Genomic DNA, 15009 nt, shown 5'->3' with positions numbered 1-15009 from the left:
TAGTCATTTTTTTCCACCAAAGGCACTTTTTAAGATTTGCAGCATTGTCTGACAGGGTGATAGAGATAAGGGGAGAGAAATGGACTGCCAGGCTAAGCAGAAAATGATTCAGGGCAGCTCTGCTAAGGGAACTGTGATTTTAGCTCAGTAGCAGGGACTAGAAGGAAAATTCTACACCAAGAAATAATAATTAAAATGATTTGTAGGGTTTTCTTTTTTTATTTTAAATTGAACAGAATTTTGCTTGTTTTATTTGTCAAAATAACTATACAAGCTCTGTCTTATACATGATCATTTACGAAGGTGGTTTGAAAAGTTTGGTAAAAAGGCAAGTTCAACAGCATAGTCTCTCCATCAAGGGCTGTTCACTTAGTCCAGCAAGCTTCCAGTTTTTTCATATCGTGGGAAAAATAGCTTATGGAAAAACTAGAAACTTGCTGCATTAAGGGCCTGATTCTGTATAGGATGCCAATATGCCAATATAGAAGGTGGCTGATCACATGTCAGTCATGTGTTGGCATCCTATTCCGAATCGTGTCTACATTCCCAGACAGATGCCTTAAATGTAGGCCAGCATTTTGCAGACCTACATTTAAGGCATCTGTCTCACATCTACAGAGACGCATACTGATACTTAAGTCCACCCAAGTCCACTTCCGGGCGAAAACACACCCCACCTTGGGTGGGCTTAAGCATGGGTTCTCGTCTCTGTAGACGTGCTTCAGAGGCCTACAATGTGGGCATCCTGCTTGGAACACATTAAAAAAAAAAGAAATATATGCATCCTGAATGGCTGCCGGATGGTGGTAGCTGTCTCCAATTGAGACGTGCATTTTGAGAATCAGATCCTAAGTGTATAGCCCTCGATGGAAACTACATTGTTTAACTTGCTTTTTTACCAAACCTTTCAAACCACAGAAGAGTATTATTAGACAAAAGATGAATTTTAGTGTTTGGGGCAGAGTTCTCTAGGAGTACTCTAACAGTATATTACAAGGCAGTGTACCACTGTTGCCCCTCACCCTCTTAACCTCAAGCATGGTCACTTTCTCTTCTGGGCCAAGCCTCACTTACCCACTGTCTCTCCTTCAAGTTGTAGATCTATGATGGCATAAAAAAAATTCTTTCTTCTGGAAGAATTTTTTCTTGACTATTTTTTTAATATCAAGTCTCAAGTTATCTATTTGAACTGTCTGTCACTTAACTGGATATCATTGTTCTCTATTTATACTGCTCTTTGCTGTGCTGTATTAGTAGTACAGCATCCTGGAATAGGGTGCTGAATACATTTGTTATATTCTGCAGTACTCCTAGAGGCCTGTGCATTGAATACAAAAAAAGAATTTGATGTTTTAAAACTCCCAGTGATGCCATGTTTTTCCTTACCAGTGACTTCCATAGTGGAACTTGGCTCTCACAAAGCACATTGCTTTTATTTTCATCTGATTTTCAATCTGTACAAATGTTCATGTATCTCACATTACTCCCAGGTCTTTTGGGTTTAGGAGGTGGGCCCCTTTGTTAACATAAGTTTGTAGTTAATGATTAGAAAATCAGGTACAGTTAGACATATAGCAGTGGTTGTTCTGAGGGGCATCCTGTGGATCAACTAATCAGAATTTTTGTACTTTTGTTTTGCAGTCATACCCACTCTCCTGGTTCTATGGCAGCTATCAGGGAGTGGTCCTGTGCCCGCTGCACATTTCTGAACCCTGCAGGACAGCGCCAGTGTTCAATCTGTGAGGCACCACGTCAGAAACCAGACCTCAACCACATCCTGCGGCTCAGCGTGGAAGAGCAGAAATGGGCCTGTGCCCGATGCACATTTAGGAACTTTCTCGGCAAATGTGCCTGTGAGGTATGTGGATTCACTCCAGATCCTCTACCTGGTGGGTCACCATTACCTGTGGTGAATGGCACCCTACCCAAATCCAGCACTGTAGCAGAGCCTAAGGGAATAATACCTAGAGAGGATGTAACACAGAAGGCAGAAACTGACAGTGAAGATTCTGACACAAAAAGTCCAGAAGAATCTGAACCAACTAATGGCTGGGCTTGTCAGCGCTGCACTCTTCATAACACCCCTGTTGCTAACTCATGTTCTGCATGCGGAGGACCTCGAAAACTTTCTTTGCCAAAGATCCCTCCTGAAGCACTGGTGGTGCCTGAAATTATTACTCCTGCTGGGTTTCAGATAACTCCCACGGTGTCTCAGCCGAATGTTCCAATAGAAACCTCAGATAGTGACCCTAATGGCTGCCCAGTTATGGCAATGGAACTGGAAGCTCAGAAAATACCAACCTATGGCCCTTTCTCCCCAGGCCTTCAGAATAATCCTGTACCACGGAGTCGAAGAGAAGTACCACCTCAGTTGCTGCCACAGGCATCTGATGCATCCCAAGCCACCTCTCAAACAGGCACTGGACAAAAAGGATCTCCTCAGGGTCAGACCCGGCCACTCCCTACCACCCGGTTTTCAGAGCTGATGTCTAATAAACGGTTGAGCACTCTTGAGGAAGAGATGGAAGCCTCAGCTTCTCAGTGGACATGTAATACCTGCTCCCTACTGAACTCTTCAGCCATTACAAAGTGTGCATTTTGTGCTGCCCAGAGAGGAAGTGACATTATAGACCTGACAGGTGACACAGTCCGTTATACCCCCTGCAGTCCCTCTAGCCCAGATTTTACTATTTGGTCATGTTCCAAGTGTACTCTGAAAAACCCCACTGTGACTCATAAGTGCAAAGCCTGTGGCTCCTCCAAACTTCAGGGGTTTCAAGAGCACAGCATGGTGAATGAGCAAATACTTAAGTGCTCTGAGTGTAATTTGGAGAAAGGGATGGGGTCTGGATTATCAGGTACCTGTTGCTGTAGTAACAAGCCCTTAAACTGGAAAACACCTCGTCTCTTCCCTTCCCAGCCACTCACAAGCATGGACAAACTGAGTCGTTGGTCCTGTCCTGCCTGCACACTGCTCAATGAACTGAAATCTAAGCACTGTGTGGCCTGCCACACCCCACAGCAATACATAATGCAACGTAAGGGGGCCAAGCCACTCAAGAGGCGAGAGAGCATGCATGTGGAAAAGCGGCGGCAAACTGATGAAGGTGAAGCCAAGGCATTGTGGGAGAATATTGTCACGTTCTGTCGAGAGGTGGGTTCTGACATCTCTCTCTCTCTTCCTGCCCCCACCGCACAGACACACAAACCAGTAAAAAAAAGGAAACCCATGCATTTTACCTCATAACATTAGTTACTGTACCTTTATTTAAGTCAAATTTTCAATAAGCCTGCAGAAAAGTATTGAAACTAAAGCAAACCCTAATGCTGTTGTCACCTTGTAAAACACAGACTCAAAAAAACTTGAGCAAAACATAACAGTTGTCCAGGATATGTTTAGCAAAAACTTTTGTGATTTTTATTCTGTTATAACATGGAGCTATTCCTGCAGAGTAAACGATGAGGGTAATTTCAGTCACATAACTCGTTCAAAATGCCTCCCCAAGCAGACACACATGTACAAAGACATATAGAGTACACTACTGTCTTATTGCAGCATCGATCACACTTTGATCTAGTTCTTCCTATGCAGTTTCAGCAATCTTTTTCAGAAGCTTATTTAAGCCCCTCAATGTCCAAAGGTTTTTTGTAATTTCAGCAATAAGTTGTTTCACAGCGTAATATTTAGTTTGCTGGAAAAACCTGATAACTGTCTTCTTCAGTAAACACAATTTTCACAACATAAATCAGGGCTTGTCAAATCCTGGGTGCCAGGTCTACATGGCACCCAGAAATTGCACATTGGTGTCCAGGATTTATTGCCCCCCCCCTTCAAATTTTAGTGTGTGTGGGTTTTTTGTTTTGTAACGTTATCTGTGTTTTGCTTCTCCACTATGATTCAGTTCTCCATGTAATCTTGAGCCGCACAGTTCAGGAAGCTCGGGAGTCCCATGTGACTTGAAACGGCAAGACCAGTCCAAACATCCTGTACCATGCAGCTCAAGATTAAATGAAAACCGAATTGCTGTGCTAGGAAGCATGAAAGGCAGCCTGCAGATGAGGGGAATAAGTAGCACACAGAGAGAAAGGGAGTGGATAAAGGCTGGGGGGTTGAAAGAGACTAGGTGAAGGCTGAGGGGGGAGGGTATGAGCGAAAGAAAGATTGGATGATGTGTGTATGTGTGAACAAGTGAGAGACTGATGGGGACCCAGGTTTTGATGACATGTGAAACAGAGAAGCAATTGTCTCTTTTTTTTTTTCCACCTGTCTAGAGGACAGCATAGTTTGGAAAGGGAGACTACTGGCTTTTGCCATTGATTTGCAGAGGCACTGTAAGAAACTGATATACTAAAGTTTCTTTGCCCACAAGCACAAAGTAGGAAAAGAGCCCTTAGCCAGTTTCTGGAAGGGGATTTCCTCCCCTCACTAGGGACAATGTTAGAAGGATGAAGAGAGAGAAGCAAGAGGTGTCTGCTGCTGGCTCCTGAGTTTGTGGGCTGGCTCCTAGATTTTATGAAAATATTTTGAGGCCTGGTATAAATAAAAACATCACACTAATGTTATTTTGCACAGTTGAAAAAGTAAAATAAGCAAGCAGCAAGTTCTGGCTGTCAGTTATGCAAAACTGGTGTAACATTTTGATATAAATTACCCAAATTTGCTTAAATTATGCTGTTAAACAACAAAATTAGATGACAAAAATCTAGTGGTTCCCATTTTTTCCCATTGTACATACATAAATATATTAGAGCTGTATTTCAATTAAAATTTTTAATCACATTTAATAGTATGATTAAGGGCAGAGGCGTAGCCACCAGTCCAATGGGGAACCACAAGGTAGACTGTGGGGGCCACGCATTTCTTTTCTCTCTGCCCACCCCCATCGTGTTAGGTATTATACCTTTGCTGACAGAGTTGCTGAAGCCCTTCCAGTTGAAGAAAATCTGCCCATATCTGCTGTGCAAACTGAGCATGCTCGAGAAGTGCCACTGGCGATGGCTGGAGGCACACTGCCAACTTCCTTGCTCCTGAAGCAGTACAAGGAGGAAGAGGGCAACTCAGACAGCAGATGTTTTCAATCGGCGGGGCTTTGACAACTGCACTAGCCATGTTCTGCAGCTTTGGAGGGGGAGTCTAGGTTTCCAAGCCCCCCCACCCCACCCATGGCTTTACCATCTGATTAAAGGATTAATATATCCCTCTCTTCTGCCTCCGTCCAACTTTCTCTCCCTCCCTCCCATTGTACAGCATATCTCCCTCCCTCCCCTCTACCCTGAAGTCCATTATCTATTTCTCCCCTTCCTCCTTCAGTTTGGCATATCTCTCTCCTTCTCTTTCCCCCACCATACACTATCTGGCATCTCTCCCTCACTGCCCTAACCACCCACAGTTTCATAAAGCTTTCCCAATTTCCTATATCCCTCCCTTCCCTGGCTATACCTCAAAATCAGGTCTTGGCAGGAGCAGTGAAAACAGAAAATTGCTGATGTCCTTGCTGAATGAGTTTTCCATCTCTTCATAGCAGTCTGCTAATATTTTTGGAATGTTGCTGTTTTTATCAAATATGCCTTAGTGATTTTTTGTTGTTGTTTCAGTTTCTGGCTAGGTATTTCATTTAATACATATTTTTATTTCCATGTTGGATGTTGTGTCTACTCCACATCCAATTTTTTCCTGACTTCTCCCCAGTGTTGTGATAGGTAACCAGCAGTAGCAGTCCTGAAAACTGGCTGTCTCCAGCCAGCGGGCCTTTCCTCTGTCACATCCCATCCAGTGGAAGTTGCATTAGAGAGGCAGGATGTGGCAGAGGAAAAGCCCTACTAGCCAGAGATGGCCAGTTTTCAAAGCTGTCTTTGTGTTTGACAGCTACCTGCTGCAGTACTAGGGAAAATCCAAAGGGATGGGGGGAGGGGGGCGGGAGGAAGGAACAGAGGGCAGGAGAGATGCTGGGGAAGCAGGGGAGGGGGGGGAGAGAACAGGCACAGTGGAATGGGAAAAGAGTTGGGAGGAATACTGGACTGGGGGTGGGGGACAGATGGAAGAGTGAGGGAGAGACTTGGACCAAAGGAGATAGAGAAGAGAGGGGGCAGCTGCGGTCCCAGCATAGACCCCTGGGTAACCCCACCATTTACATATCCAATACCCCTCTCATATTATTTCATAAGTATAAATTTGCTTTAGAGTTATGAAGAATGTTCTACCTTCAGCAAATGTCTCATAAATTACTATTACCAATTAAAGGGGGAAAGAGTCAAACTAAACAACCACACTAGAAAGGGTAACTACCTCATTGGCTCAAAACCCCCCGTCCTGTCCAAAGTCTGTGCAGTTCAATATGTGCATGAAAAACTTGTCTTATTCACTCATTCAAAGCGCACTATGCAGATCAAAATGCAAGCACTTAACTTGGACAGGGCTCCGGTGTTATATGCAGATGTTGTGCTCTCCTGCTGTATGCTCTCCTGTGTGCTGTATGCTATATTCTGTCCTGTATGCTCTCCAGCTGTGTCCCTGAAGGGACCAGCAAAGACAGCACACAGCAGGAGAGCATAACACCTGCATATAATAAAATGCTAGGCCGCGCATGCGCACTCAAAAATCGTGTTCTCTGATCCGTCGCGGAAACACGAGTGCGCATGCGCGTGCTTTACGTCACCACCTGCTCGCTTATTACGTCACAGCCTCCCTGCTCTACACAAGCCGGACCGCAGCCAGACGAAGATCTCCGTTCCTCCTGCCGCCGCCGATCTCCGTTCCTCCTTTACCACCCACCCCCTTCTCTTCCCGCGGGCCCGAATGGCGATTCCAGCAGCGTGTGCATCAGTCTACACACGCTGCTTCGGGCCCTTCTACTGCCCTGATTTGCTCTGCCGCGTCTCTGATGATGTCATCATATATATATATATATATATATATATATATATATATATATATATATATATATATAAGATTTTATTCCCTTAAAAGATGTTAAAGAAAGTTTGTATTTTTGAATGTTTCTTGAGTCAAGAGATCGTTGTGCATTCAAAGATGGAGGTAATAGGAATGCAAATATACCATGTAAAATTTTGAATACTACACAAACACATTTAAACTGTATCCTAAAGTAAACAGGGAGCCAATGAAGTCTCAGCAATGGAGATACATGGTCAAATTTTCTCTTTCTTAATATTAGCTTTGCCGCCATATTCTGAATCAGTTGACGTCGTTTTAAGCTTACATAAACAGAATTGCAATAATCCAGTTGTGCTAGGATAGTAGCCTGCACTAATGCTGTGAAATGTTGTTGAAGAAATAGATGCCTAACCTTTTTTTTTTTTTTTAGCATTCGTAATCTAAAAAAAGCATTTCTTTATTAAATGATTTATTTGATCTTGAAATATAAGAGAGGAATCCAACAGAATTCCCAGTACCTTGAATGAAAATTCAATTTTCAGAGATTCTCCAGATTAACAGAACAAGGAAGCTGTTCAGGTTTTGAACCAAACCACAACACTTTTGTCTTGGCTGCACTGTTTCATTTAAATAGACATTGCCCATGTTTGAAGTTTAGAGATACAAGAATCTATATTTGATTCCAGATTGTTTAAGTCAGACTCTACTTCTAGTAAGATAAAGATATCATCAGCATATGTAAATACGGATTCGAAGGCAGTCAAGCTAAATCTCTTTGACAAATTTCTCTGACTCCATTTCTATCATGACGTACTTCTAAAACACTTCCAGGAAAAATTGAAAGGCTTTTTTAATATCGCTATCTATATACAGTCTCTCTTTCTCTGTAAACTGCTCTGAACTGTTTGGTATTGCGGTATATAAAAATTAAGTTATTATTATTATTATTATTATTAATGAGGTCATATAAACATTGAAAAGTAATGGAGACAAAGGGGAACCCTGAAGGACTCCAAAAGCGGACTTCCATGGGGCAGATATTTAACTGATGAAGCTTTGCGAATTGTTTTTCGCTGAATATGTGAGACACATTCTATCTTTTGAGTCAATCACGCCTGTCATTAGAAACTTTTTGTAAATCATCGTTGGTTCCCTGAAGCAGGAACGAAATGTGGCATGTCGGAACCTGCAAGCTATAAGATAAGTTTGCTGTTCATATTTAAATTATAGGCATACACAAGTAACCAAGTGTAGCCCAAGTGGCACACGACTTTACAAATTTATACATTTGAAGTCCCTCTCAATTCCTTTTTTGAGTATGCGATGATTGGGCGGTGAGGCAATAGTGTCGGGGTTTTCCCCAGTTATTGCCTCCATGATTCTGAGCATAAAGTTTACCAACAGTTCATGTATCAATGATACAGTACATTTATAAATACCATTAAGAGTGATTTTTTTGCTGCATCCAAGATATCCTCTTTAATCACTCGATTTTTGAATGATTTAAGCTTATTGCCCCTATTTGTTTGATTCTATGAAAAGGCACATTCACATATCATGGTGTTAAATGATATGTTAAAAAATGAAAGAAAAAGGATCTGAGAGGTCCAAAACCATAGACTAATAACTGTCTGTTGGTCATCAATGGAGTATGGTGTCTTTCATTGATCCTTAAAAACCTTCAAGAAAATTTTTATATATCTTTTAAATTTTTATATATCTTTTAAAGTGTATGATTCCTTTCAGAAAAACTTTTTATATACGAGTTGTGAAAAAAACTTTTGTCAAAATAGACTTTGTAAAACAAAATAAAATATCTAATTGATTTATCACGTTGGCACACAATGTATAGTACACGCTCATGGAGAGTTTCAAGCAGAGCCAAAAACTTTGCTTAGACTTTCATAGAAAATCCCGACAAGAAAAATGTAGCAGTTGCAGAAATGTCCACTATCACAACTTGAACGGCACTAACCCAGAAGAAGCCCTAATAGGTGAAATGGTTCCCGTTGGTTGTCACGCTGTTTGGAGAGAGCAGAGTTTTCTTTGACAAAGATAAGTGTCGCTCCCTTAATGGATTTTGTTAGAGTGAAACAGGCTGTTTATTGAATTAATTAGTATACAGCCCAACATCGCTAGTAGGTTGTGATAGTGGAAATTTCTGCAACTGCTATATTCTTCTTTGTCAGAATTTTCTAAGAAAGTCTAAGCAAAGTTTTTGGCTCTGCTTGATACTCTCCATGAGCCATGTACATTGTATACCAATATGATAAATCAATGAGATATTTCATTTTGTTTGAAAAGGTCAATTTTGACAGTTTTTTTCACAATTGAATGTATATATAAATATAAAAAGTTTTTCTGAAAGGGATCATACACTTTATTGAAAATTTAAGAGAATAAACATTTTCTTGAAGGTTTCTAAGGATCAATAAAAGACACCATACTCCATTGATGACCAATAGACAGTTAGTCTATGGTTTTGGACCTCATGAGATCCTTTTTCTTTCATTTTTTAAATATCATTTAAATGTGAATGTACATTTTCATAGAATCAAGCATATTGTTTTAGAAGGAGACAGAATGGCAGATGGCGTGAGAAAGGGCACAGATGATGCTGGAGCCTGAAAAAGGAAAAGGCAGGAAGGAATTTCAGGCCTAATGATGGAGGAATAAAATGCAAAACATTTCAATTAAATTTTGCAGAATTTTAAAATATTGTGTGCAGAACTTTCAAATTTTTCCACAGAATTCTGCCAGGAGTAAGTTGTATAGTCCACTTCATCAAGAGGCAGTTTCCAAGTTAAAGGCAAGAGCAGCAGCTTCAAATTCCTCATCAAAGGGACAGGAGAAAGCCCACAGTTCAAATGTCTGTGACACATGGACAAACTTCCCTGGCCCTGCCCCAACCCTGCAAGCTCTGTTCTCTGCAGAAGCCTTAAACACTTTAAAGTGTTCGAGGCTTGTGCAGATGAGGGCAGAGCTTGCAGGAATGGCGCCGGGATGGGTTTGGGAATATATCCCGTGGGGGACGAGGACAAATTTGTCCTCACGTCATTCTCTACTGACAGCCTAAAACTTCTTCATATTTTGAGAATGGATAGCATAGCCAGCCTTCCAGGGAACTTTCATGCATTCCTTGCAGTAGGAATAAGGCTTAGTTATTCAACAAGGCTTTTGATAGCAAATGATAAATGGGTATTAAAGTTAAAGATAATAAATAAAGGATATTGCCTACATTTCATTCAGATCCCATCTGATCATCCCATCCCTACCTTCTCACTGGGCCAATTATATAAGGTTGTGCTGCAGGAGAAAGAATCTTTAATTTGACAAAAGTAGTGGAACAGGTTTCAGAGCCAGAAGTCAGCAAGGGCTTCTACTCAGAGTATTTCTTAATGCTGTAGAAGTTGGGAAGTATGAGACAATCTAAGACCTGAGAGAACTGAACAAATTTATATTTCTGGAAATGTTCAAAGTCAGTTCTGTGAACACTAGTCTTCCTCTTCTGAATATGAAAGACTGCTTATGATCCCTGGATCTCAAATATGTATGTACTCACATGTTGATTCATCTCCTGCTGAAGAAGCTTCTCTGTTTCATAATGAAAGGAATTCACCACCCTTTCAACTGTCAGCAGTCTTGAGAGTTTTCACAAAATGTTTGTTGGCAGCAGCTATGTTCCATTGAAGAAAATAAAAATTTGTACTTATAAAATTTTACCTAGAATCTTAGATGGAGAAGTGCTAGTCTTCTAAAGAGGCCATACAGTCTCTTCAAATGACAGTTAAGTTTATAGAGTTCCCTGAGTTTTGTGAAAAGCTATCCAAAATCAGCCTTTCAACCATTACAATAACTCAAGCAAAACAGGGATAATAGAAAAGTATTAAGTGTCCTAAGCCAGTGGTTTTCAACCGTATCTTGGGGGACCCCCAGCTAGTCAGGATTTCAGGATATTCCTCATGAATATGCATTGACTAATATATAGCAGGACAATTACAAAAAACTTCCCCACCCCACAGATCTGAATCACAAAACAATTAGAAAAGAAGCATAACTTAGCATAAATGCATAATTTATTATATCACATTCAGCTATGTTTCATTACCACTACATTTATCCAGAAAGAATCCACTCTCTAATCCCAATAATAAAACTTAATTTCTGAGAGCTACCCACAGCTCTCTAGAAAACCTGGAACCTGTTGTCAGTCCAATGTTCTGGTTGTTCAATTGTATTTCATATGTTTTTGATTTTAATCGTACTCCCTGAATCCAAATCCAGTAGAAAATATATTGAAGCAATGCTGAAATTTAGCTTTCAAATGTGTCATCCAAACTGTACCAGCCAGCCCAACACAGAGCACTGCTTTTCACACATTGGTGTCATCAGGAGCTGAAGCCGCATCAGGTTTTCAAATCCCAAATACCCTTTCATTTTGTCATGGAGCTGTTACTGCAGGGGCTCAAAAGCCTTCATGCCTGATTGATCCTTTGGAGTGGGGGCAAAGGCTTTTGAGCCCCTGCAGTAGCAGCTCCATGACAAAATGAAAGGGTATTTGGGATTTGAAAACCTGGTGCGGCTTCAGCTCCTGATGACACCAATGTGTGAAAAGCAGTGCTATGTGTTGGGCTGGCTGGTACAGTTTGGATGACACATTTGAAAGCTAAATTTCAGCATTGCTTCAATATATTTTCTACTGGATTTGGATTCAGGGAGTACAATTAAAATCAAGAGCATATGAAATGCATTTGAACAACCAGAACATTGGACTGACAACAGGTTCCAGGTTTTCTAGAGAGCTGTGGGTAGCTCTCAGAAATTAAGTTTTATTATTGGGATTAGAGAGTGGATTCATTCTGGATAAATGTAATGATAATGAAACATAGTTGAATGTGATATAATAAATTATGTATTTATGCTAAGTTATGCTTCTTCTCTAATTGTTTTGTGATTCATGAATATGCATGAGAGAGATTTGCATGCCTGTCTCCTCCATTATATGCAAATCTCTCTCATGCGTATTCATTAATTATATCCTGAAAACCTGATTGGCTGGGGGTACCCCAGGACAGGGTTGAGAACCACTGCCCTAGGCTAATCTTCAGCCTGCATCCCCCTTTCAAATAACTTTCAGGACCCAAGGCCTTCCCTTTGAAATTACTCCAACACCACTCCAGAATTACTTGGACTTCATGCTTCTCCATATTAAACTTTGTCCTTATTTTATATATATACAATATAGTTTCCAAAATCCATGTGTCTGGGTCATCCCAAAGTAGCACTAAAATAGAGACCCACTGGTGGATTGAGAAGAAGAGGAAGAGTGAACCTGATCCGGAGAAGCACACTCAAGAAGGATCTGTGTATTACCTGGGAAGAGACAGAAACCACTGCAACCGATCGAGACACAGAAAACTTGTTACTCAATGTGCAAAGATGCCTAAAAGGAACTGAGGGATATATTTGTGTAAATAGGCTGTTTGAAATTGTCAGTCCTTTTCAGATAAGTTTGCTGATGGCTACAGGGATTTTTTTCTGTCAGGACCTGTTGTTTTGCTTTAACTGCAACTGCTATCCTAGGTATCTGTCCAGCCTGCCTGTTTGTTAAGCCAGCCATATCAGTACAGTGGAGCCCTAATAGATATCCAGGTGGGAAAAAACTTTTACTTTGTATTACAGAATAGATACTTTGATAAGGATCACCAGGAATCTTATGAGCAGAACAAGTTCCTCGGGTCACTTTCTCATAGTGTTGCTCAGTCATATGGTAACCACAGTTCATGTGACACTATTTGCTGAATTATTCATTTTGCATAAAATGAACTGCTTTGCATATATTTCTGTGGTTGTGTGTTTTGCAACTCATTTAATTTACTGTATATTGCAGTTAAAAATAAAAAACCTACATTAAGCTGTTATTGCCAGTTAACAGACATTATTGCCACAACAGATTGGTATATGTGTCTAGTTTTCTACTTGAGGCGTCAGAGAGGGAATTGACTTGATAAAGGTCAGAAGAAGCATCAGTAGGATTTGAACTCTGGCTTTGAGCCCATTGTTCTAATCATTAAGCTACTCTTTCACAGATGAAGGCTTATGGCACTTTATCCCGAAAGAGGCTGTTCCAATTTAAACTGAAACCTACTAGAGCAGTAGGAAACTGAAAAAAAACAAAACAACAACCCACCACTCCATATTAATTAGACCTAGACAGTGAAATAATTTAAACATTATCTCTAAAATTATTTTCTGTGTTGCTGACAGCAAAGTATGGGAATGCTGTGCGCCTTCTTTTATCTAACCTCTTAGTATCATGAGTTGTGATACATTTCATGATAGCTTGGATCTTGGTCTGATTGTTTTTCCTGTCCTTTTGTTTTCTTATATATGCTGTTCTATATAATAAATATTTCTTGGTTGTATTATGTATAAATTTATTGTGGTGATGATGCTTCTGTGGACAGGATGTGAGTGAAAGGTGGGGGAGCAAAAATTGGAAAGAGAAAATGGTAGAACATCTTGCAGTGCACTATGAAAGCCAAGGTGCTAAGTGACATAGCAGTATTGTGTGATGTTAAGCTAATGTTCCATTTTTCTATATCAAAAAGCCAAATATTGCATTCAAAAAGAAATTTGCTTGTGAGAGGGACTATGTAGAATCAAAAGACAGTGAAGAAAAAGACTTTAGTGTCACATTGGATTTAGCTCATAACGCCAATCCTATGGACATTCCAACTTCAAATACCAATTTGAAGATGAAGACACATTCCTGGTCATAAAAAAACTCCACCGTCTATGGTTCTTTACTAATTTCAAAAATTTTCAAAATAGCAAATCATTTCAATTATTACAATAAACTTCTTAACAGTCTCAGAGTAAAGAAAAGAAACAAGACTTATCTTCCACAGATGTGTTCTCGACATAGAGCATCAAAAGGAAAGAACTGGAGATATCAAATTTTATTTTCACAAAGTGGACACAATTTTTGTGAAAAGAAAATTTGGTATCTCCAGTTCTTTCCTTTTGATGCCACCAGAGACGGAGCTCAACTTACCAAGTCAGGCAGGTGGTGCAGCAAGGCAGAAGGGGCGGAGTCAGGAGTTGGCAGTAGAGGAGAAGGGAACAGACAAGAAAGACTTGCCTGACAAATGGAGTTCCTGGGGCAGAGTATAGGGAGAGATAAAAGAGGAGAGAAATTAAGGTGCTGCAGAGTGAATACACTTGTAGGTCAGTAAGAGGAGTTTGAACTGTATGCAAAAATGGACAGGGAGCCAGTGAAGCATTACAGGACAAGGGTAATGTGAGCATAATGACACTGGCAAAAAATGAGGTGCACAGGTGAATTCTGAACAGATTGAAGGGGAGAGAGATGGCTTTGTGGAAGATCTGTGAGAAGCAAGTTGCAGTAGTCCAGGCGAGAAGTATCAAGAGCATAGATAAAGATCTTGGCAGTGTACTCAGAAAGGAAAGTCCAGATTTTAGCAATATTGTATAGAAAGAAGTGACAAATTTTGTCAGTCCGTTTGATATACAAAGAGAAGGAAAGAGATGAGTCGAAGATGACTCCTTCCCCTTAATTGTAGAAAAGGTATGTGGGACATGCTTTGTACACAGCCATAGCTGCTCACTTGATCCTTTTTGGGGGCACAATGGGTGATGTTATTGGCTAGCGCCTCAAAAATGGTGCCAGTCGCATGTCAGTAACATAACAGCACCATTTGTAGAATCGTGACCACTGTCAAACATAGGCCATGGTTTTAGAGGCCTATTTTTCTGGCATCTGTGTTTGACGTGAATCGCATCTATGGAGGCACTGAGGGCACCTAAGTTCATTTCTGGTATTAATCTCGCCTACTTTGACCTTAGGTACCCTTAGGTGCCTCCATAGATATGATCATGATGCTGTTTTTTGGGGCACTAGTGGGTGCCTACATTTAAAAAATAATTACTTGTAAATCATTTTTAAATGACATGGCCAATTATTGTGCTAATTAAAAACTAACCAATTAAGTTAGGTGGCAGTAGAGCGCCTACCGCTGCCTAACTTATGGCACACTTTTAAGAATCTGGTCCAGTGTGCCCAAGCTGTCAGTGAAGTCCTCTTGTGTTCC

General features: G+C 40.6%; 1 protein-coding gene across 13 annotated transcripts in view; it reads left to right on the top strand.

Moving 5' to 3' along the window:
* The window catches only part of CAPN15 (calpain 15), a 274954-nt gene that overhangs the window by 177269 nt on the left and 82676 nt on the right, over nt 1-15009 (top strand). For all 13 annotated transcript variants that reach the window (XM_033963916.1, XM_033963911.1, XM_033963908.1 and 10 more), the window contains one exon: nt 1642-3154. In XM_033963916.1, coding sequence (XP_033819807.1) covers nt 1664-3154 — 1491 coding nt within the window. In that variant the 5' untranslated portion in view covers nt 1642-1663. The remainder of the gene's footprint in view (nt 1-1641; nt 3155-15009) is intronic.

This window comes from Geotrypetes seraphini, chromosome 11 (assembly GCF_902459505.1).
Source record: "Geotrypetes seraphini chromosome 11, aGeoSer1.1, whole genome shotgun sequence".
NCBI classification, from domain to species: domain Eukaryota; kingdom Metazoa; phylum Chordata; class Amphibia; order Gymnophiona; family Dermophiidae; genus Geotrypetes; species Geotrypetes seraphini.
This window is presented reverse-complemented; position numbering and strand designations above follow the sequence as displayed.